General features: G+C 37.5%; 1 protein-coding gene across 1 annotated transcript; it reads right to left on the bottom strand.

Annotated features, from left to right (window-relative positions):
• Positions 1–174: 174 nt before the first annotated feature.
• On the bottom strand, positions 175–21,550 carry mybl2a (v-myb avian myeloblastosis viral oncogene homolog-like 2a). Its single transcript, XM_073874915.1, has 7 exons — positions 21,360–21,550; positions 19,650–19,755; positions 8,890–8,961; positions 7,704–7,796; positions 6,180–6,398; positions 5,909–6,058; positions 175–3,744 (listed from the first exon to the last, which is right to left on the bottom strand). Exons 1-7 carry the CDS (start codon positions 21,377–21,379, stop codon positions 1,939–1,941), a joined length of 2,466 nt encoding a protein of 821 aa, XP_073731016.1. The 5' UTR covers positions 21,380–21,550; the 3' UTR covers positions 175–1,938.
• Between the last annotated feature and the right edge of the window lie 1,970 nt (positions 21,551–23,520).

Raw genomic sequence — 23,520 nt, 5'->3', positions numbered from 1 at the left:
TCAATGTTTATCACTTTAATTGACACAGGAGAACAATGCTGTGGTGAAACAACAAGTGATTTATGTACAAATGTGAAAACAAAATACACGATACAGATAAACATCATAACTCCCCAAAGTTAAACATGAGCAAAGTGGGAAGTGTTGCTGCACTTAATAGGAATATTTTTAATATTACCCTGAAGTCTCACTGTAAAGGTGCAGTGTGTAATTTTTAGAAAGATCTCTTGACAGAAATGCAAAATAATATACAAAACTAAATTATCAGGGGTGTATAAAGACCTTTCATAATGAACAGTTATGTGTTTATTACCTTAGAATGAGACGTTATATCTACATACAAAGAGGGTCCCCTTACATGGAAGCCGCCATTTTGTGCAGCCATGTTTCTACAGAAGCCCTTAACGGACAAACTTTTTTTACTAAGTTGTCTCCAACGATGACATGTTTGTCGGGTGGTGGCTACCATAGCTTCTCTATGCGTTTCAAAAGCAAGAGGTGAGCAGTGGACTGAGCCGTTGGTTGCAATTCGCAACCTCACCACTAGAAGCCGCTAAAATTGACACACTGTACCTTAAAATACTGAAGTCTCATTTTAAATACTTTTGAAGAAATTGTGCTTAATATAGTGTTATCCAGCATAAACAGTACTTTTTCAAAGATTTTGCCGACTTGATAATGAAACATGATGAAACATTAAAAACTTAGGATAAACTGCCCAAATTGTACAAGACGTCTCTAATATGTAATTTTCAATTTCAGAAAGATGAATTAAAACATGTTTTGTTATACTTTGGCATTTTATTTCTAATCCAACAGATGTTAAAAACGTACAGGGTTGAAGTTCCACACTAATAAATCAGACATCATAATAGTAGGAGCACTGCAACTCTATTTACTAATTTCAGTCCATCCATCTAACCATTCAAGCTTTCAAAAAACACGCGAGGAGGGTTGGAGCCTATCCCAGCATCTTGGGACAAAAGCAGGGTCTACTCTGTAAAGATGGTCAGTCCATTGCAGGTCACGTACAGGCACACTTACAGGGTGTAGTGAATGATGCCCAGAGTCACTGAAGACCTGAGCCGAGGTATGCATTTAAGGGTTAAGTGCGTTGATGAAATAGCAAAACATATTTTAATGCATTCATAGTTAAATGAAATGCATTTGCAAGTATTAAGTAACTGATTATTGGCTCATGTGAATATAAAGTCTGTTAACTTAAAGCAACACTATGTAGTTTCCATGTAAAAATGACTTACAGCTCCCCCATGTGGTTGAAAAGCGCAACAGTGTCTGGTATCAGACACTCTTCTGCAGGCAGGGGGAGGGGCGGGGCTGTGTTTCCTACCCTCCACCGCCACTTTCAGAGTGTGCTAGTAGCAGCTAGGAGGCTGCTCAGGTTGCAGCAACAGTATAATTTGTCCAGTTAAAAGTTGTTCTATCACTGAAATAATTTTAGAGACATTATTTAAAGGTAAAACTACATAGTGTTGCTTTAATGTAGACAGCCTGAACCCATCAACTCTAACCCATTGGCACAGATGATACATGCCCCTATAACTCAAGAACATTACCTTTAACACATCACCTCATTCCTAGTGAAAGTGATTATACTGCCATTTACTAGTAAAGAGCAGCAAACGTAGAAGACGCTACTGACGTGGCGGTAGAAGCTTGATTCTTGTTGAGTACCCTCTGTGTGTCACTTATGACCAGTGACTACTTGATGATCATAATAATTAGTGATGTCCTTTATAACTTTAAAATAATGAAGTATATTCATATCACTTAAAAGATACAATACACCAATGCACCTTGAACTCATGTTTTTACTCATGTTCAGTTAACTCAAAGGCTCATGTCACAATTTTGAAGAAAAAAAAAAATACATGCATGCATACAAAACACAGATGTACCAGAAAAACGGCTTAGAGTTTACTCCACAGTGCTTTTTCCATTCTTCTTCAGATACTCTCTGTACAGCAGTAGTCGTTCTGTTGTGTGTTCTGGTAATCTGTTTCTTTTAGCCCGTACAATACATGACGCTAAAGGAAACAGTCTTTTAAATCCTCCTGAAGACGCTGGAATGGTCAACAGTTTGCGACAAAGGCTTTGTAGCTTGGGGAAGCGGGTAGCTTCCCTCCAAAATGTTTGGATGCAGGCATCTTCCTTCAACAAGGGCTCGGCCAAATACAGATCCAGCTCAGACTCTTTCGTTGCCTCTTTAGTTAGCAGCATACCATTATCATCTGCTTTAACACAGCTCGTCTCCACTAAACTTAAGGTTTCAGTTTTACTCAATGCAGCTTCTACAACTGAACAGGCACGGATGTTTGAAGGAGCAAACAGTGCGGTGCTCTTCAATGTTTCCTTTCCATCGTTAAAGGGTCGGAGCTTGATTCGTGGGTCCAGCACGGTGGCTGCAATCAAGTCTTTTTGAAAAATCAAAGGTTGGAAGTGAGCACGAAGGCCAGAACGGAGGGCTGAGCAAAAAACGCTCAACTTTGTGGTCTTGGTTTCCAGAACTTTATCAAGTCCAATGATAGATGGAATGATAAGGGAGACGGTAATGCCATCATCCTGAAGTATGTGAACCGCCTCTTCAAAAGGCTCCAGTAAGCCAACAAAGTCCACTACTTGCTCACGAGAAATTTGGACCACTGGTGGACAAACGGTGCAGTCTTTTGCCGCAGTGCGAGCTTGATTCAACAGGGTCATCATCAAGGGCCACACTGACTCTTGCATTATTTCACGCATAATAATAATTGTAGAGTTCCAGGTGAAGCTTTCTGAGCTGTAAGGACTAGTCAGTGTGACTCCGCAGTACTTTTCAAGAACTTCATTCCAGTAGGCACTGCGGCGAAAGAATGACACTATACTCTGTACCTCAAAGAGTACGTGCTCAACAACGCTGGATTTCTTCAGCGCTTCCTTTACGACACAATGCAGCAGAGTAGTGATACAGTCCAGATGTTTGCTGGATGAAATTTCAACTTGAGAGAGATCTTCCATCAAAACTTGATCATCAAGAAAATCCAAGAATTCACCCTCATCTGGATCATTCGTCTGTACAGAACACATAATCTTGTAGTCACAGAAAAGATCATGCGTCGCAATGGTGTTCTTGGCCTCGTGGATAACACTGTAACCAATGTTATCGGGGGAAAGCCCATAGCTGAGAAGAATGGTCTCCACTTTTCCTCCGATCTTAGATGTAAACTTCTTACATTGCAAACGGCGAAAGGCTACAAGAGGCCTATGAATGTTCCAGTCATAATCAAGAAAATGCAACTGAACAGCCAGAAGCGGCGCAGCATATTCACTGGCCCAAATATCTGCAGTAATGTGAACAACATTACGCCCTCCACTTAAAGACACACAGTTCCTAAGCTGCTGAATCAGCTGTGGCTTGACAGTCTTCTCCACAGCATCATATAGTAGAAAATCCACAGTGCGCTGCGACAGTTGTGGGTATTGAGGTCCGATCAAAGTCATTAATTTACGAAACCCAGAACCTTCAGAAATGTTAAGGGGTAGCATGTCCTCAGCAATCATCTGCAATATTGCATCTACAAATTCCTTATGCTCTGGCTGCACAACAAAATGATGACTGCTGAAGCTGGAGGGTGAACCTGTACTTAAGTTTGGCAAGATGGGAGGACTGTTTGCACTTTTTTCTTTTTCTAAAGCCTTCCTCTTGGTTTCCTTTACCTTGGGCAATTGTTCTGCGCTGGTACTTGACTGTAGGATAAAACAAATAAATAAAATAAGAAGGCTTGATGAACAAGCATTACATATCCAAAACATTAGTTCTACACAATCAATCTGAAAAATATGCAGGAGAACGATTACAGGCACAATAATTAACACTTCTGTTGAAAGCTGCAATTACAAATATCCACTTTGGACTGTGTGAGGGAACCGGAGTACCCAGAGTTAACCCATGCTGACACCTTCACACACACATACATGACTGTCAACACTGTTACTCTACCTTAGTAATGGAGTTTGACAGTTAGAGAATTGACATGGAATTATACAGACAACAAGAAAACATTATTTTCAGATATATAAGACTTAAATTATACAAGACTTAATATTATATTGTTAAGGCCTGTAATATCTTGTGATCCATGACAATAAGTAACAAATTATTCAAATATTAAAAAAATATAACCATCTAAAAAAAAGGAGTCGAAAAAATAATTACTTTGGACACCAAATGTATCTAATAATATATTTTAGAGCTCAACCGAAGTGCGTTTTTTTTTTGGGGGGGGATAAAGATATTAGAGAGTAAAAAATGACAGATAATGATATATCGGCCGATATTTAGTGTGTATATTATAATACAGTACACATATACTACATTATATTATACTACAGTACTGCACATTGAATACACTATATACATTAACACAGTGGTTCTCAAACTGGGGGCCGTGGCCAACAGGGGGGGCTGCGAAAGTGTTGACAGTCAGTTTTATTAAATAAATTAATTTATCATAAATTCTGTGTAATAAAACCTTTAAAATTATGCTACTAACCAACAGCAATACATTGTGTAATTTAATATGTTTGTTTAATTAAAAAAAAAAATCTGTTACACATTTTCTTTAGGGGGGCCGTAAAGGTATGCACTGTGCACAAAGGGGGCCACACGCCGAAAAATTTTGAGAACCACTGCATTAAGAGAATATATATATTGCGCCAAAAGTTTTGGGTCACCTGCCTTTATATGCACATGAACCTAGATGAAATCCCATTCTTAATCTATAGAATTGTATATGCAGCTAACAGCTTTAATTCACCTTGGAAGACTTTCTACAAGGTTTAGGAGTGCGTTTGAGAATTTTTGACCATTCTTCTAAAAGCACATTTGTAAGGTCAAACACTGATGTTGGACGAAAAGGCCTCGTTTGTAGTCTCCGCTCTAATTCATTTCAAAGATGTTCTATTGGGTTGAGGTCAGGACTCCAAACTTCCTCATCCATGTCTTTATGGACCTTGCTTTGTGCACTGGTGCACAGTCATGTTGGAACAGGAAGGGGCCATCCCCAAACAGTTCCCACAAAGTTGGGAGCATGAAATTGTCCACAATGTCTTGGTATGATGAAGCATTAAGAGTTCTTTTCACAGGAAGTAGGGGGCCAAGCCTAACCCCTGATAAACAACCCCACACCATAATCCCCCCTGCACCAAACGTTACACTTGACACAATCCAGTCAGGCAAGAACCATTCTCCTGGCAACCGCCAAACTCAGACCCGTCCATCAGATTGCTAGACAGAGAAGCGAGATTCGTCGCTCCAGAGAACACGTCTACACTGCTCTAGAGTCCAGTGGCGGCATGCTTTACAACACTGCATCCGATGCTTTGCATTGACCTTGGCCATGGAAACCCATTCTATGAAGCTCTCTACGCACTGTGCTTGAGCTAATCTAAAGGCCAGATGAAGTTTGGAGGTCTGTACTAGTTATTGACTCTGCAGAAAGTTGCAGATTTTTGTCCACTGTGCACCTTCGTATGCGCTGACCACACTCTGTGATTTTATGTGGCCTACCACTTCATGGCTAAGTTGCTGTTGTTCCCAATTGCTTCCATTTTGTTATAATATTACTAACAGATGACTGGAATTTTCAGTAGTGAGAAAATTTCACGAATGGATTTATTGCATAGGTTGCAACCACACTTGAATTCACGGAGCTCCTGAAAATGATCCATTCTTTCACAAATGTTTGTAAAAGCTGTCTGCATGCTTAGGTGATTGATTTCATACACCTGAGACATGGAAGTGATTGAAACGTCTGGCTTTGATAATTTGTAAGGGTGTCCCAAAACTTTTGGCAATATAGTGTGTGTATCGTCAATGGCGGAGAAAGAGTTATAAAATGATATAACATACCTTGTCTTGACTTGTGGAAGTACATGTTCGTTTTACTGGTAGGTAGAATTCAAGATCACTCACATCAATGTCTTCCATTTTATAGATGCCCCTTTCCATTTTACGCTGTATGGTTGCGTACCAATGGTTTTTGATGGAATTATCAGTCCTAAAAACATCAAATGTTAATGGTTCAATACCTTAATTTAACAACCTGCATATTCACCAATTTAAAATGCAACAACAAAATATACCAACATACATTTTCAAGCCCAGTGTAATTATCAGTCCTTCCAGGGAAAAACTTTGCCATTTGAGCCCAACGAGTTCCCAGCACACAATGACATTTGATGATTTTAAGATCTTCCTCTTCTGTCCAGGGAGTCTTAATCACAGAGGGATCAAGATGATTATGCCAACGCTCTCTGCACTGTTTACCCCTTCGACTTTTTAAGTGCTTTGCAATTGCGCTCCACTTCTTGTCGCCATGCAAAGACACCAACTCAATGAGCTACAAAAAAAAAAATAACACTGTCTGTTAATTTGAAGACACGAAGCATAATATTGATGAAAGGTGGATTGAAATCTTGGCATAGACTTTGCAAATAGCAAGACTATCGTACAACAGTGAATTTGTCATGCAAACTTATTCACAATAAGACTTTTGACTTTCACTTGCTATTAAACTATTTCTATAGTGCTTTTCACAATTTAGCATTGTTGAAAAGAAGCTTTACTGTAATTACATTTCAATAAAGTCAGGAGAGACAAAACATCAATTTATATAGATGGTTTTAGCAGTAACAACAAAAACAAACAGCGTCCGTGGTCTACACGTAACTTCCGGTAAACTACGCTAAGAATAAATACAACAAAGTACTTTAACCGTAGTTTATTTATATAACAAGCAAAAAACAACACGTAGGTTACCTAGGAAACCAAACATTTGTTATTTTCTACGAGGTATTTGTTCAAGAGTTCAGTTTAGCAAATAGTCAGACCATTTAAGGAGCGGTGAATCAAATACTCAATTTTAACTTGATAATTTGTTATATAAGAGGTCATCATAGTTAAATGAACATCCTGCAAGTTTCAGAACTGAAACATCCGTGCTACTGAAATATAACAGTTTTTGGCACCAAGCCAGTATTACACCAAGTGTGGAATTCTGAGAAATATGACGTCAAAGTAGAACTGAAGCACCTCCCCGAATCCAAATACAGCCACCACTTTTGTAGCCCCGCCCACAACTTCGCGTGACACACGTGTGTCTCAAAAATCAGTAAACATGTCTTTAAAGATTGCCAAATGTAACCAAATTGACTTTTTAAAAAAAAAATCTGAGAGACTTTTATTTTGACGCGGTGACAAAAATAGACAAATTTCAGTCTGTGAATCATAAGCAGACAAAATTATGAAAATGTTCACCGTGTTCATATCAACGAGAAGAGGAAGTAAACTGTTGCCTACAATCCTTGCGTTCATTGTAGTCCAAGAAAAGAGATTGTAGATGATAATTTGAGTCATCGTAGTCTTTAGGATTTGTAACTATGCGAGTTAGTATATGTTTATACTGAACTTACACAGAAAAAGAAATGTAAAATCATGAAATGGAAAATAGGGGCTCTTTAACTGATTTGCAAATGCTGAATAATCAATAAAACTCAACCGATTAATCTTTCAAATAAGTCATTTAGCAGCTTGGTTCTATTTTTTTATGATGGAAGTTTTAAATGCTGAAACATAAGGTTTAATATTACCTTGTATATTAAAAAAAATAATAATTTACCAGGATATAGAAAAAGCATAAGCTCACCTTATTATCTTCTTCTTTGGTCCAGGTTCCCTTAGTGAGGTCAGGGTCTACTACAGTTGTAAATCTGTATTTACAGTTCTGTGCCGTTCGACCCTGCAAATTCAAAATTAAATGTACAAAACGTTTTAAATTTGCAAAACACAATGTTTTTGCAATCCAGAAATTCATATTTGGATTGTATCAAATAAACTTGAATTTAAAATCATCTGTGCTTGGTTATGTTAAAATTGTTGGAAACACTTTACAATAAAGTCCTATTTGTTAAAGGGACAGTAAGTAGAATTTACCCCCATCTAGTGGTGAAATTGTATTTTGCATTCAAATGAACAGTGCTCTCTAGCGCCTCGCTTTTCCAAATGCGTGTTGCGACTACGGTAGCCGTTATGTACTCACTGATCTCCTTGTGGAAATGCGTTGCGATAGGCTTTGCTTTTTGTCCCTTTATTATAGTTTTTCAATATGGCGGAACGACGTGGACTTACCCGTTCAATGAAAATAAAGAGAAAAAATTCTAAGCTTACAAAGAAAAGTCAGATCACTGGCAGAGGTCATTTGACCCCAATGGGGACAAATTTATGAATAAAGACATTGATTTTGACTAATAAAATACTTAAAAAACTACACATTGACCATTTAACATAAGTAAACAAATTAACTAACAAACTAACAATGAGCTATATAGTTTTTTATCATGGATTAATCTTTACTGCTAATAAATTCTAATAATATGTGACCTGTGAAAACCCAGAAAAGTCATTTTTATGGCCATTTACTTTTTATTATATAAAAACATCTCATGATAAAATTGCCCCTTTGTAGGTGTGAGCAAATGTGTGCAGTTTTTGGGTGTGTCCTTTTAAATGCAAATGAGATGATCACTGCACTAAATGGCCGTACTGTGGTTGGATAGTGCAGATTAAGGGGCGGTATTATCCCCTTCTGACATCACAGGGGGAGCCAATTTTCAATGACCTATTTTGTTCACATGCTTGCAGAGAATGGTTTACCAAACCATGATTTTTTCCACATTTTATTATTTGATAGAAGCACAGGGGAACCAATTAAAGCACTTAAACATAAAAAAGTCAGATTTTCATGATATGTCCTCTTTAAAAATGTGAAGCAACAGCACTGCATGTATAGTAGTTGGAGCTCTAGATAAAACAACTGGGAAAAAAACACTCACAGGTAGGAAGCCTGCAATCAATTCCCAGTCATTCCTTCCAAGTCGCCTCACAAGGGTCCCAAGAATTTCATCCTAAAGTTAACAACAAACACTGTTATTTCCTGTAAACTTTGCATATACTGTACATATTAACACTAGAATATTAAAACAATATTACAAGTGAATTGCGATTAAATTTGACGATAACAAATTTACCATATTTGAAATAGGGCTGTGTATCGCCAACAATTTCCCAAAACGATACATTGAAAATTGTCTTGTATCATGATGTGCAATTTCATTTTTGCCATTTATTAGCTTTTGCGGGAACTCGTAGAAAGACTTAACTCATGTACTTTTACAAAGATAGTGCCTTACTTTAGGCATTATATTCTTATCTTATATAATTATTTTAAATCTATGAATAAACCTGCAGTCAAACTGAGGCCCTGTTTACATTACAGCATTTGCGTTTTAAAACGACATTTTAAAATGAAAACGATCCTCGTTTATACTGGCATTTTAAAAAGAATCTTCATCCACACTATACACGACCATAAACGCATGAAATATGACCAATCACGTAACTGGCCATGGACATAAAAGTGTAAAATAACTTATTACTCTAATAATAGCTTACATTTGCGCGTTTATGCAGCCTAGGGGTGTGCGATATTGACAAAAATTCATACCTGGGTCCTTTGCTGGCAACTACAATAGACACTATTTTTGAACCTATAAAAATGTGTTTTATACTGTTCTAGCTCCCCCCTACAACATATTATTATGATTAATAGGTTAATTTAGATTTTATAACTAAACAGAAAGGTCTTTATGATTTAAAAAGAAAGCATTCAAGTGAACAGTACTAAACAAACTTGAAGCAAAAATAAATTTCAGCAAATGCAAACTTCAATCAAACATAGTAAGAGGTGAAGTATAGCTTTAACCTACAGAAATGCTTATTGCATTAATTTTTAAAAGTGTGCGAGGTCCGTGCACGTCCTCTGCTAGCAACACAGAAATAGCTAAAAGCGCAAGCGACTAAACGAGCATTAAATATTAATGACGTTGGTTTTATTGTTTTTATTTATTTATATTCACAAAACATCGATTAAAATTAAGAGACAAATTATATGAAACGAAATTAATTTTAAAGTAGAAAACAAAACTTAAAGTTAACTCGAAAATAATATCTGACCCATTACAATTCTCCCTTCATATTGGCCTTTACAACGTCCTATATGCCGTTTAAAATTACAGTCTATCTTTCGTAATAAGCGAACTAAAATTAAACAAAACATAAACACATTACAACAACATTCAAACCCAACAATACTCAAACATAAATATAAAACAGACATTATCTATAAGGATACACGTTAAAACAATCTGATATAGCGTTTATAATAGCTGGTTTGGTTGGTAGATGTTTACTATTTTTGTCAAAACCTCAGTTGCAAACCTCCATTTACCTGAATAAAAATAATTTTTACTTTGAAAATGATGCGCTGTCACATTAACATCAGCTGTTCCTTTACATAAGACTCCGTTTTCGTTCATTTACACTCGGCACAACGTCCGAGTTCTTAAACTAAAACGGGTCTGCAGCATTTGCTAACGAATCCGTTTATGAGGGTCGAAAACGGTGATGTAGTGTAGATGAAAGGCGTAAACGTAGCAAAAGTAACGCATTTTAAAGTATAAACGCATTAATGTAAACATAGCCTAAGGCCCAATTCTACCCCTTACCCCTTCACTTTTCCCTTCGTTTTGCGCATTCCTGATTTTCTTTTGGTTGTAGGGTTTTAGAGATAGGAGGAAGTGCCAGATAGCCCTTGAAACATTTTTTTTTCCAGAACCTAACTTCAAACGAAGGGGTATGTAAAAATGTATCGTCTACACAGCGGCAACATGGCTGCAGAAGTGAGCGGGGATACTCTGCTCAATATTGTGTTCATATGTACAACTATGTTCTTCAAAGCAACATTTGCAAAAAAACCAACAACTAATAAAAGTATGCTACATTACGTCATTATCGACTGCACAACATTGCCAAGTGTCAATATTTTATTGATACCCGGTGACTTGACAGCATACATACAAGTGCGGTGGCTGGGAATTTGCTTATCTTTTACCGCACGTTTGTTTTGTAGATCTGTTATGTCCAATACGTAAACATGATGTAAACAAACAGTGCTTTCAGTGTGCATGCTTATTGCAACATTATTGACCAGTACTGTATATGTTCGGTATCCATTATGGACAAATGGGAAAGCCTGAAGGCTAATACGTTTTCGTGCTAAATGTTTGTTATGCACGCAGACCGTGGCCGTCTGTAACATTAAACGCCATTTCATTGCATTGAAAAGCAGTTTTAACTGCACTTATCCAGAACATTGTGTATGGACATTGTTTATTCGTTGTTATTCTAACAGTCACAGTTGTTTTATTGAATACAAAAACAAGGAAAACAAGCACACTCTGCATCAGGGTCACTCTTATGTTGCAAAAACGCGCTATTCGTGCGTAGTTGGAACATTTGAGTTTACTCGCTTTATTAGCGCGTGAAAGCCACACGTGAAATTGTAGTCTTTCGAGACATTCACGCGGAAATTCGCGTCATGGCTTCTGCGACTCTGCTGAGACTCCGCTCGCTTCCTGTAATCACGTCACTACTACAGCAAGGTTCTGATTGGTTAATGCGGTGCGGCAATCCGCCGAAGTTCAGATTTTTCAACTTGCGCGTTTCCTGCGGCAGCGCTCAATTCGCCCTTCCACACGCGCCGTAGGATGCCTATTCGCGTCTTTGCATTGACTTAACATGTAAATCACCCACGCTTGCCAACTCTACCGTGGCTGGTGTGAACACAGCATTACACTAGCAGCTTCCAATGGAAGTGAATGGGGCTCATGATTGGTTTGATTACAACATTCCTCAAAATGTCTTCCTTTGTGGTCATCAGAACAAAGAAATTTATACAAATTTGTAACAACATGAGAGTGAATATCACTTTTTGGCAAACTATCCCTTTTTTAAAGGGAAGCATTTCTGCATTTATCCCATTCTATTGAGTAGTGAACACACGCACTGCAAGTCGTAAACACAAACACACAGCAATGGGCGCTTAAACAGATTATTTTATTGAAAACATTCAAAAAGAATCCATACATTTAATTTTTAACACTTTAAGCAATTAAATAAAAAATATCTCAACACTTACTAACCAGCAAAACGTTGGGCAGTACATAACCTCGCTCTGTAATACAAGATATTCATACTAACCTTAAACATACACATTTATATTAAATGTAATTTCAACAGACAGCAAATAAAAAGTATTTACAACAAACTGTCATCCGTTTATTGCATTTTGATGTGGTCTTTCAGGCAGTTAGCTATGCTACTTATAAAAATATCAATTCCCCTAGGTGTGAAATTAACTCCATCTTTCAAAAACAGTCCAGGACTGTCATGTCTAATGTAAGGATGCTCAATCATGGTACCATTTATGCTCTGAACAAATGTAGCCATTACACTGTTAACAAACTTCCTAGCCTTGTCAATCTTAACCGGATTGACATTAGCCTTCCACCGGCACCTCTGGGTCACAGCTGAAAACATGATTTTCATGCCAGGGTGGCAGAGTTGAAGCTTTTGCAGGTCTTGCTTCATTACATTCACCAGCTGAACGCTTCTGACCTCGCCCATGTCGTTGGCACCACAGTGGATGACGAGGACCTCCGGGGCTGCTTTTCCTCGCAAGGAGTTGGAGAAAAAGGGAAGAAGTCCTTTCCATTGCAGTCCACTCATGCCAAACCAACAAACACGGACGCCTGGCAGACTGAGGTTGCTTTGCTTGGTCTCTGCAGCTCTATGGGCACCTTGTTTGACATAGCTGTCACCAATGATCCACACTGTGTCTATGAAAAAAAAGAGGTAATGAAAATCAAAAAGTAGAGCAGTTTTTTATGTTGATAAACGTTGTGGGAGATTTAGAGCAAGAAAGCAACAACACAAAATATAAATGACAGTTTAATATTTTGTTGTCCTTTTAAGACAGACAATGTAATAGCAGATGTCAAATGTCAGTAGCCAAGACTAGTACTTACAGTTTAAGCTCTGTTCATGTGTAAAAGATGTGGTGGGTGCGTCATGGTTGTCCATGACCTCAACCTTAATCGATCGCTGAAAGAAATAAAAGTGCATTTCCATCTCAGGATTCAGGACCATCTCACAAAGAAGTCGATAACAGTGAATCAAAATAGTATGGGGAATTACACTATTTAACCTTATAATAAGCCATTAAAATGCTTACTAATGTAAAGGGATAATAATATTCGTGATGTTTTACCTAATATGAATCTAACGCTAGATTATTAACGTTAATTCTGATTTAAGCACAACTAACGTTTCTTAACCGGTAAGTAATATATTAAGTGTATTAAGCCGTGTGTAGTGTAGTATCAATAACTGATAAAAAGTTTTAGGTTAATTTACCTCAAGAGTTGGAAATGTTGAAATATCAATGGTCAAAATCTTCCATCCCCGCAACCGTCATTGCCCCTGAAAGTCTGAACTTCTAGCCTTCCATCAGTAGCGTATAGTATAGTAGCTCCTTAGCCTAAGTTAACTTCATCACGTAGACTTAGACGGACGTGGTTTCATTGTTTGTCATCCGGGAGTGATGCGATGCCAAGATGGCAACGACCCACTCTACCCACTTTAAGCTTTAAAAATGCTCTTCAGAAACATATGGGTGATGTAACGAACACACCGTCCATATTTTTCCCATATCGTGATAAATGTGGTGTCTCATACCAACTAGAAAACTCATTTGGGACTTTTATTTAACAACAATAAAATACTGTTTTGTCATTTGACTTGGTGAATTTTCTTACAACTGACCTGTCTTATGTTAAGTAATTTGAGACAGATCTTGTGACAAAGGCCTGAAGAAAAGTTAATTCATTACATTATCATGGTTCCCACACCATAGTTAACTTCAAATTCAAGGACCTTTCAAGGACATTCCAAGTCCAATACCCTCAAATTCAAGGACTAAATGTGGGAACACATTTCAAGTGAGAGCAAGTATTACCTTTTAAGATACATTGTTACAGTTCCCTTTCGAGGAACTCGCACTGCATTACTGCGGTGACACTTTGGGGACGTATCCAGGGGTAAGTGCGTCTGAATGTGTAAATCAAATTCAATCAATGGGGAGGCTTAACGACAAAAACAGGGTGAAGAGGGAGCCAGTAAGTATATCGCTATCTGAAATATTGCCAAAGACTGCATTACAGGGAAGCAGAAAGTATGGCAAGGGAGACGCAGCGTCTCGTTCCCTTCTCAGGGAACAACAGTTACATACGTAACCAGAGACGTTTTCATGTGTCAAAAACAACTATGCAAAAAAGCATTTTGGTATGAATTAACATTCGCATACAGAAGATATAAAGCGAACAGTTTAGCATGTGTGCTTAAAAGGTCTAGAATTTTTATGATATTATCCTTCACTACACAGGGAATAATATGGATTTTTTCCAGAAAACTTCTTGCATAAAATAGAATCAAGCACTTTCAATGATCTGTATCCATGTATGTATATTTTCAAAAACTTCCCAGGACCTTACATTTTTTCTCCAGATTCACAAACTTTCAATGATTTCAAGGACCCGTGGGAACCCTGCATTTAAAAATAGCTTATTAACTAGGGCTGCGATTTCATCAGTAAAGCCGATTCCTTGATAAGATGGAGTGGCATTTCTTGCACAGAGCCGCAGTTTACTGACAAATGGGGAAATATGGCATTTTGTGCAATTTATTAGCCAGCCCTATTATTAACAAATATATAATACCAAGCAATGTCAGTTTTTTAAATGTGCCCACATTCTTTATCTGGCTTAAACAACGCAAGTTTGGTTGCCTTAACAAGTAATACAATTGTGTACAATCTAAAAGGCTTGACAACTATAACATCACTTTGTATCTTAGGCAGTGCATACACATTTCATATATTTCAAGTGTTACAACTAATACAAAAAGCAAATATTCATTAATTCTGGGACATTTAAATAAAGCTGTGATTATAACACTGTGAACTGTAATAACTAAGGCCAAGTCCACACGGACACGGGCATATTTATAACCGGAGATTTCCCTAAAAAGAATCCCATCCACACATGCTCGGTAGGGGTGGGCGATATGACCAAAATCTTCTATCACGATAGGATTAATTTTATATCATGATATATATGTATCACGGTAGAGGTTGTTTATGTTTTAATAAGGTTTAAATCTTTAATACCATAGAAATGGTCATAATTATCACAAAAAAATATACAAGCATAAAAAGAAGATAAAAACAAACAAAACTTAAGCTCTCTGAAGATAAACAGTCAATGAAATAAGAATGATAATAAATAATTATGCATATATGTGTAGGCTTATATATATATTTTTTTATTTAAGGTAGAAAAGTGATTTAATCAGGAGCAGTGAGAGATTTTCTCTCAATGCTGTTTGACTAACACGAGTGACAGACAGAAGCAAAATTAGGTAACTTCCCCTTTAAGAACAAAGTCCGGATCCAATACACTGTTACACATGCGCTTTCTCTTTTAGCTGTTTACTTTCTCTTAAGACCTAACTGGTCGTGTTTATGAGGATGCTTGCAAAGACGGGAATTTTGACGCATATGTCTATTTAAGGCCAATAAAGCGGAAAAATGCTCACAAGCTTAATGAGCAGCGGTCGCGCGACTTGCACGCTCCTCACAGACAGAAAGAGCAGCGGTTGCGCGACTTGTGCGCTCCTGAGACACAGAAAGAACGCACGCATACAGATCTTTTGTCTGTGTTTCAATGGCTTAAAATAACTTGTTTTAAAACTGCAGTGCTTAAATACGTGTACAAACGTTACGTTTTAACTACCACGTGCATAGGAGCGTGACGTGGGCGCGTAACCTCGATAGAAATGATAGTCCAAAATCTCTACCGGTTGACAAATTTCTACCGGTTAATTATGTCTACCGGTTTATCGCCCACCCCTAATGCTCGGTTTAAATTAAATATCCATCTACACGATAAAGCAAAAGCACGCTATCAAGAGCATGCCACGCCAGTAGGCGGGGATATAACCCAAATCGTGTTCCGCAATATAGTGAGATAACTGAGCATCTAACTGTATACATGTTAGAAGCTCTGTTAGCACAGTTATTATTAGCAAGATACGTCCGCCATTGCACAGAATCATCAACAAAGCAGTCCCGGCGCACAATCTTGACGTCAAACATAGTGGATAACGGCGCACACTCTGACGTCGCAAGGCAAACCCCCCGGTTTTACTCTCGACACGACACCACTGTAACCGGGTTTCTTAAAAAGCTCACCCTGGCCGGGGTTTTCAAATATGCTCGGTTTCAGTGCCCTGATACTGCGGTTTCGTGTGGACGAACGGCCGAACCGCGTGAAAAAAACTCACGGTTATAAAAATACCCGTGTCCGCGTGGACTAGGCCTAAGTACCAGTTAAAACCTTTGAATGTTCCAGAGAAATCTAAGTAGAAAGTGGAAATCTAAACATGTCCTATAAAGTAATTTATGGGATCTGTCTCTAAACACGTTATAAATGTTGGAAATGTATTGCTGAAACACATTACAAAGACCGTAAACTGTGAAGTAATGAATTGTGGAGTCCACAAGTCCACAGTCCATTCTCCATTTCTGAGTTTATGATTTTTTTGGGTGGGCCTTAAATCATGATTCGGAGACGAAAGAAACGGACATGGAAAGTCAAGTGACACCTGCGAGTCACACTTGTCCTTTCCATACAGATCCACAGATCAATGGCGATTCGTCACACTACCTTCAAAAGTGCATCCGGGTTAGGGTTGTGCCGATAGACGATAGTATCGTGTATCGACGATCTTCAGACATATCGCCAATGGCAGGCTTTCATGACGATAGTCAAGACGATAGTTGGCGAATGGTTATTATTATTATCATCATCATAGTTTTATATTAACACCCACAATGCATGCTTTTCCTCACATGAGGGTTTGTGGGCTTCACTTTACGCGGAGAGCTTGTAAAGAGAGAATTCCTTCTTGCACGTACCTGCACTTAATGCGCGCGTCTTGGTCTCCTTCTACCACTAAATCCAGCGTGCTGCGTCATAAGCAGCTGCGATTCTCTCTGTCTCACGTGCACGCGCTCTCGCGTCTGTCCGCAGTCTAAACATAAACTAGTAGTAATCCTTATTTGTTCAGTTTAATGCGTTTCATGCGAGCTGATGCAAACTTTACTTTTTGTTTAAAATATGACCCGCTGCATATTAGCGCCTCTCTCTCACTCTCGCGTACGTGCAGAAAGCTGCGGTCTGTCTGAAGTCAGATCACTAGATATTAATCCTGTTTATGATATGCATTTGATGAGTTGTAGCAACACGTCCCTCGTGTTTAATATATGATTGTGTTTAAAATATGATCGCGTTCCGCTGGTCCGATGCGTTTAGAAAGGCACCTCATGAGAGCACCACTGCTTGACACGTGTAGTCTTCTGCAACAGCACTAAATAAATGCATTGAATAGTTTGTATGTGCGCGCACGTGTGTGTGCGTGCGCAGATGCATGTTTTTACAGTTATTAAGTAATCATGATAGGGTTTTAATGACGCGCTCGCTTTAATGGCATCAGTTTTAAGAAGGTTGCGGTCATGACGGTGTTACGGTCTTGTTTTTTTTGTCCACCCATCAAGTGACTTGTTATAATGAGTAAAAATTAATAAAAAGAGTAAACTACTGCCACGCCCCCGATAATATCGTGTATCGCCGATCTCACAGGCTGACGATAGGACGATCTGAAAATAGGGCATATCGCCCAACACTAATCCGGGTCAATCCGGAACGTGCTCAATTGATTGCACAAATCATGAGGAGTTCACGATGATGCATCATCATACCGATATTTTGAACACAGCACTACTAATAAGTAGGGATGTAACGATTCAATCACGATTCAATCGCGGTCCTCATTAAAAATGCCTGTCTGAAATCGATTCTGAATCGCAAGGCTGCGATTCTTCGTTTTATACACAGCTTGTGCCTGTATTACGGCATTTGGTCAGTAGGAAGTCCTTATCAATCTAAAATCATTATGAGTCGGAGTCGTTTATAACGTGCATTTAAAAAAGCAACACTCGTTAAACAAAATCATTCAAAATATTCCTTATTATCATGAAAATACCTGAAATCATTTGAAGAACAGCGATATAAATATTCATGTGTAGACATTTCCTGGAATAGCGTTTGTAATGCTACTTCTTCTGTGGCACAAAAAGTGTTTCTGCACGAGAGCGCCCCCTGGCGTTCGGATGTGACGGGATTTCACCGTAATTCATTCAAATTCATTCATTGAGAAAACGCGCATTTGCACGATGAATCGTTACACCCCTACTAATAAGTGCAGTTTACAGTTCTGTGCACTGATCTAATACACATTTTGTTTAATAAAGTTTATTGTTAAATGTCCTGCCTCTATTATATATCTTTTTCAAGTGTTTGATCACCACATTTGAGTGATCATTGCAAAAAAAATTACATACAGTAGGGCTGGATGATTTAACCTAAAATCAAATCCTTGGGTTAATTTAACATTTGACATCAATTATGATTAATGAACTATTATTATTATTTTTTGCCTAATAGTTCACTGGCAAGGTCTGTATTTTAAATATGCTCAGATATTAAAGGTGGGATATATTTTTCTATTGAAAGGGCATTTGCTGTTATCTTTGTGATTTTAAAATAATTGACTGAAGAAGAAAGTATTAGTTGTTAAGGTTATTTATTGAACATTTTGACTTCAACTGAAATCAAAGCACACATTGCTTGAAATGAAAACAGTCATATTTTATTTTACTGTAAACTGCAAGTTTCCTAAAAAAAAGTATACAATAAAAAAATAATATTAAGTTAAGTTATTTATTTTAAAAGTCTATTCATTCAGGGCTCCCAATTGTCGCAGGAAACATGCAAGTTGAAAAATGTGAACTTTGGCGGAAAAATGTGCCACGTTAACCAATCAGGAGCTTGCTCTAATAGTGACGTGATTACAAAGTGCAAGCGGAGTTGCAGAAGCCCCTCCCATTACACAAATTTCCGTGTGAATGTATCGATGACTAGAATTTCACGCGCGAATGAATCGAGTAAACTCAAAATGTTCAAGCAGCAAACTAGACACGGTACCCGCGAATTTGACCCCTTAAACGTGGCTGGTGTGAACCCACAGTAATGACTGCTGGAATGTTAAAAAAAATCTTTGTTAAATAATGTAGTAAATAAATATAGTAAAAATTAAATTCTGAATGTTACTTGTGCAATAGTGAGACATTTGGCAAAACAATAAGCTTTATGCCCAGCTGCACTACTTCCTGAACTTCAGCCAGCTCCTTTTTTCCTGTCTGCCATTATTGGACAAACTGGTTAATCCAGGTGTGCCTGACCTCAGTAGTCATAAACAAACTGATTAATCCAGGTGTGCCTGACCTCAGTAATCACAACAACAACAATCAGACACACCTGGATTAATCAGCTTATCCAATAATGGCAGACAGGAAACACGGAGCCGGCAGAAGTTCAGGAAGCAGTGCAGCTGGGCACAAAGCCCATTAGGAAAATAAAAAATACATTCAGCTGGAGTTTTTCCATTTTATTTGGCGTCGGCCAAGAATTTTCCTTTCGGTGCATCCCTATTTTTAATGCCTGATGCTTTCACTCACCTCTTTGGACGTCCATTTGAGCTTTAGCTGTTCAACATCCTCATCGATGTCAGACTCAGGATTCAGCTCAAGCTTTGGTTCAAGGATTGCAGAGCCTTCCATTACACTAGAAAATGTAGATTTAACGGGAAAACGAGTTAGCTTAAATGTACAGCTGTGTGTGATTCATCATCTCATATTGTCTCAAATCAGGAACTGAACAGTTCACTCATACTGACAACTCTTCTACTTCTCAAAGTCGTGACTTGGGCACACACACTTCAAGATTTTAACCCAACTGTTCAACCCGATTTGCAACCCCCGTGAGAGGAGACGTTGTGTGAGTGTGACTCGAGACTTATCCCAACCAACTTAAAAAAAATAACTTCAATCGTGTGGTGGTGACATTGTGATTATCTTAATGCTCATGGTCACATTGGAGCCAGTCGTCATCTCAAGAATTTACATTGAGATAAGATAAAAAACTAGTATAGTGAGTCCCGTACCTAACGTTATACACAGTTATTCACATGCAGATGGATATATTTGCTGCAAATGTTTTAGGTTAAAATAGGTATGTTGCTAACTCCGCTGTCGCTGCTGACTTTTTAGTTCTGCTAGACGAAACTCAAGATTTCCTCAGGTGGCGCGCGGTGATAATGCTTCTGTTGGGTTGTTGATGGCGAAATTTCTGAGTTTTTATTGTTAACATCACCGGAAGAAGCATAGGTACCTTTTCGTTTTCAGTCACCAACTTTCATGTTTAACTACTGGCCGTGCGAGCTCGCCAAAGTCTGTTGTTTGTAAAATCTCCGTTGTTTTTCTGAAGTTGAGTAAAGACATTCTTGAAATTGTAAAAGACATTTAGTTTAATTGCTAAACTACAAGTGAACGAAATTTTAATAAATTTGAACGACGACCACGGGAGTTTTACCACCCCCAAAATCTGCTTGAATGGACAAAGAATGTGAAGCAGCCGTATAGCCATGTAGTAGATGTCTGTATTAGAGTGTGTGCGAAATGTAATGTAACTATACAATAGTTATGATTATGAATTGAATATTTTTGTTTTTAATCGAAAACTTTTAAAGGAGTTTAGATACGAAACCCTTTGGTTAATAACAATTTTCTTGAATTTTTATGGAAAACATGGGACAAAATAAAGTGATGATTTTCGAGTTTCAAATGGCCAGTATTTTGTTACTCTTGATCCCATAAACATGATATTGGTATCATTTAAAAGCTTTTTTCAAGCTCATCATATCTGAACAATTAGTTAGCATTTAACCATTTTGAAAATTTAGCAACATACCTAGTTAAAACAGTGAAAAACATTGATACCCTTTACACCTTTAGCTATTAACGTTACTTACACAAAATATTCAATTGAAGCTTTACTTTCTGGCGTAATTGTTCGTAAAAGTTACCACTGCAACCGGTTGCATTGTTTATGTTTCGTAAACCATTTGCGTTGCATTATGGGCAAACTGCGACCGTTAATGTACGTTACTAATCGAAGTGTAACGTTAGGCTATACGATGGCTGATATACAAAGTGATACTGGACAGAATTTATTCTATTAGAGCTATAATATATTCCATAACTAATAGAGTTCACAGATATATTAAACCAAAACATAGTTCAGAGGTACTTTGTAATCATTAGGCTACTACCGTTACCGTTAACAGATTTGTTTCCAGCAAGTTACTGTACAATTCAACTTTTTCTTACCCATCCAATTCCACAGACATCTTCAAGAGGCTTCCGAAATTTCATGAATCATTAGTTAACCAGTTCATGATGCGTGGGTGATGCTGCTTTTGTTGATAATCGTCTATAGACTGTATATCTCGCTATGCTCAATCTCCAACTGCTGCCTGCGAACTTCGCGCGCATAATTGTGTTCCATGCGTCAGATTTGCGCAGCCATAGATATAAAGGCTAGATGGCTCGTCCGCGCTGCTGGCCAATTGAGTGCAACGTCCGCATTTTGGCGGCCATCTTAGGACAGGGCGCCCGCTCACTCGTAGCACCGAGCCCCAATGATGCAGGTACCTCCAAATGACCACAACCTGATCAATTTTCCACCGATTTTCAAACGGTTTGGCCCGTTATAAACGTCAAAGATATACCTATGACACTGCAAATGTATACTTAAAAATGATGCATGTTAAAGCATACAGAATAATAGCCACGTTAATAACGTTTGTAAAAACCCAAACCGTTTGAAAATCGGTAGAAAATTGAGCAAGTTATGGTAATTTAAAAGTACCTGCACCATTAAACTCAATGCTACGAGTGAGCGAGCGCCCTGTCCTAAGATGGCCGCCAGGTGATGCCGTTAGGGACTCCGCCTTGAGCCATCTAGCCTTTATATCTATGTGCGCAGCCGCTTCTTCTTCTGATTTTACGGCGGGTTGCGAACCAACTTCATAGGCGCATACCGCCACCTCCTGTGGTGGAGTGTCAAGAGATTGAACTTTAATCCACTCATCCTAATACATCTCATGATTGCATTTATCATTTTCCCTGCATTTGATCCATCAATTAATATTTTACTTAATGTAAAATCTTGTTTTCCCAGTGATTTTTATTGTAGTTCCTCCTTAAGACTTTTCCTTTCTCTTTTATATCATTACATACCATCATTGCATGTTCCACTGTTTCCTTTATTAAACATACTTCACATAAACCTGTATTATGTTTCCCTATTATATGTAATGTGTTATTTAGATCAGAATCCCATGTTTGTGCTAAAACACAACTTCCTTTCTGTGTTTTTTTTTAATTTAATTATGAACAAATGTATATACATGGCATGCATAACAGTTACACAGTGAAAAGATATAAATAAGTAAAAGCAAGGTGCACAAATTAGAAATTACATAAATAAAAGGAAATAAAGAATAACACAAAAAGGGTCAATCATCTTCTAAAATATCAAAGTCTTTTATCAGCACAGCAAATTTACAAGCTATCAAGAAATTCTTTTTTAAATACAGAAAAATAGGTTTTGATTTTAGTACATTTGTGAATAAAAAATTTACCTAAAATTAACATTATATTATTAAAGAAAATCAGTTCTATTGTCATAGGGGAGAGTGGGACACAACTTGATTTTGGCTTTGGCTCATTTATTTTGGTTTAGATTAATTATATTTTTACACTTTAACACACATAACCTACAATTCTTGCACATTTTTTTCAAGTCTTTGTTTTCCAAACTTCAAACAGAAAATCTAAACAAATAATTTCAACGAGGTTTTGGAAGTTCCCAGCATGCACTGCAGCATGTTCAATTATTAAAAAGGATTACATTAAGTGCTTGCTGTCTTCATATTTGCTGTTGTTGTGTCTGTTACTTCCCTGCTGTATTTAAAGTAAATTTTCGCAACTATTTATTTTCAACATAATTTATTTTTATTTACACATTTATTTTTAGTGTAATTTATAACAAAATAAGCAGAAAAGTATCTCTGTGTGGCCACAATAAAAGAAAAGAACAACAACATGAATAAACTTTAATATGAATATAATATCTTTATCAGTGGTATTACACACCAGTATCTGCCTCCAAAAACAGCTTAAGACCTTATTAAATATATGCGTTAATACTTAACCTCAAAGCACTATTAAATAATGTTACATTAATTGATTCTTCATAACATAGATTTACATTCAAAGAAAAAGTACTTGGTTTCTGATAGAAACACACAATTGCACTACATGAATTTATGCACAAATGTTACACATTTTCAGCTTCATTTGATAGCATTTGTTTTATAATGTGCACTGTTGCAAATTAGATTTGCAGAAAACATTTTACTATAATGAAAATTATGCAACAATATAGAAAAAAAACCACAATTATGCTTTTTTTGGCAATCATATA

Source organism: Misgurnus anguillicaudatus, chromosome 13 (genome assembly GCF_027580225.2).
Source record: "Misgurnus anguillicaudatus chromosome 13, ASM2758022v2, whole genome shotgun sequence".
NCBI classification, from domain to species: domain Eukaryota; kingdom Metazoa; phylum Chordata; class Actinopteri; order Cypriniformes; family Cobitidae; genus Misgurnus; species Misgurnus anguillicaudatus.
The sequence above is the reverse complement of the archived record's forward strand: the minus strand, read 5'-3'. Positions and strand labels throughout refer to the sequence as shown.

Excerpts from the sequence above, each read along its gene's own strand:
- mybl2a (XM_073874915.1), bottom strand. The coding sequence starts at position 21,379 with ATGTCTGTGGAATTGGATGG. Across the intron at positions 8,962-19,649 it reads TCAAATGGACGTCCAAAGAG|GATGAAATTCTTGGGACCCT; the intron begins GTGAGTGAAAGC and ends TGTTAACTTTAG. Across the intron at positions 6,399-7,703 it reads CCAAAGAAGAAGATAATAAG|CTCATTGAGTTGGTGTCTTT; the intron begins GTGAGCTTATGC and ends TTTTTTTTGTAG.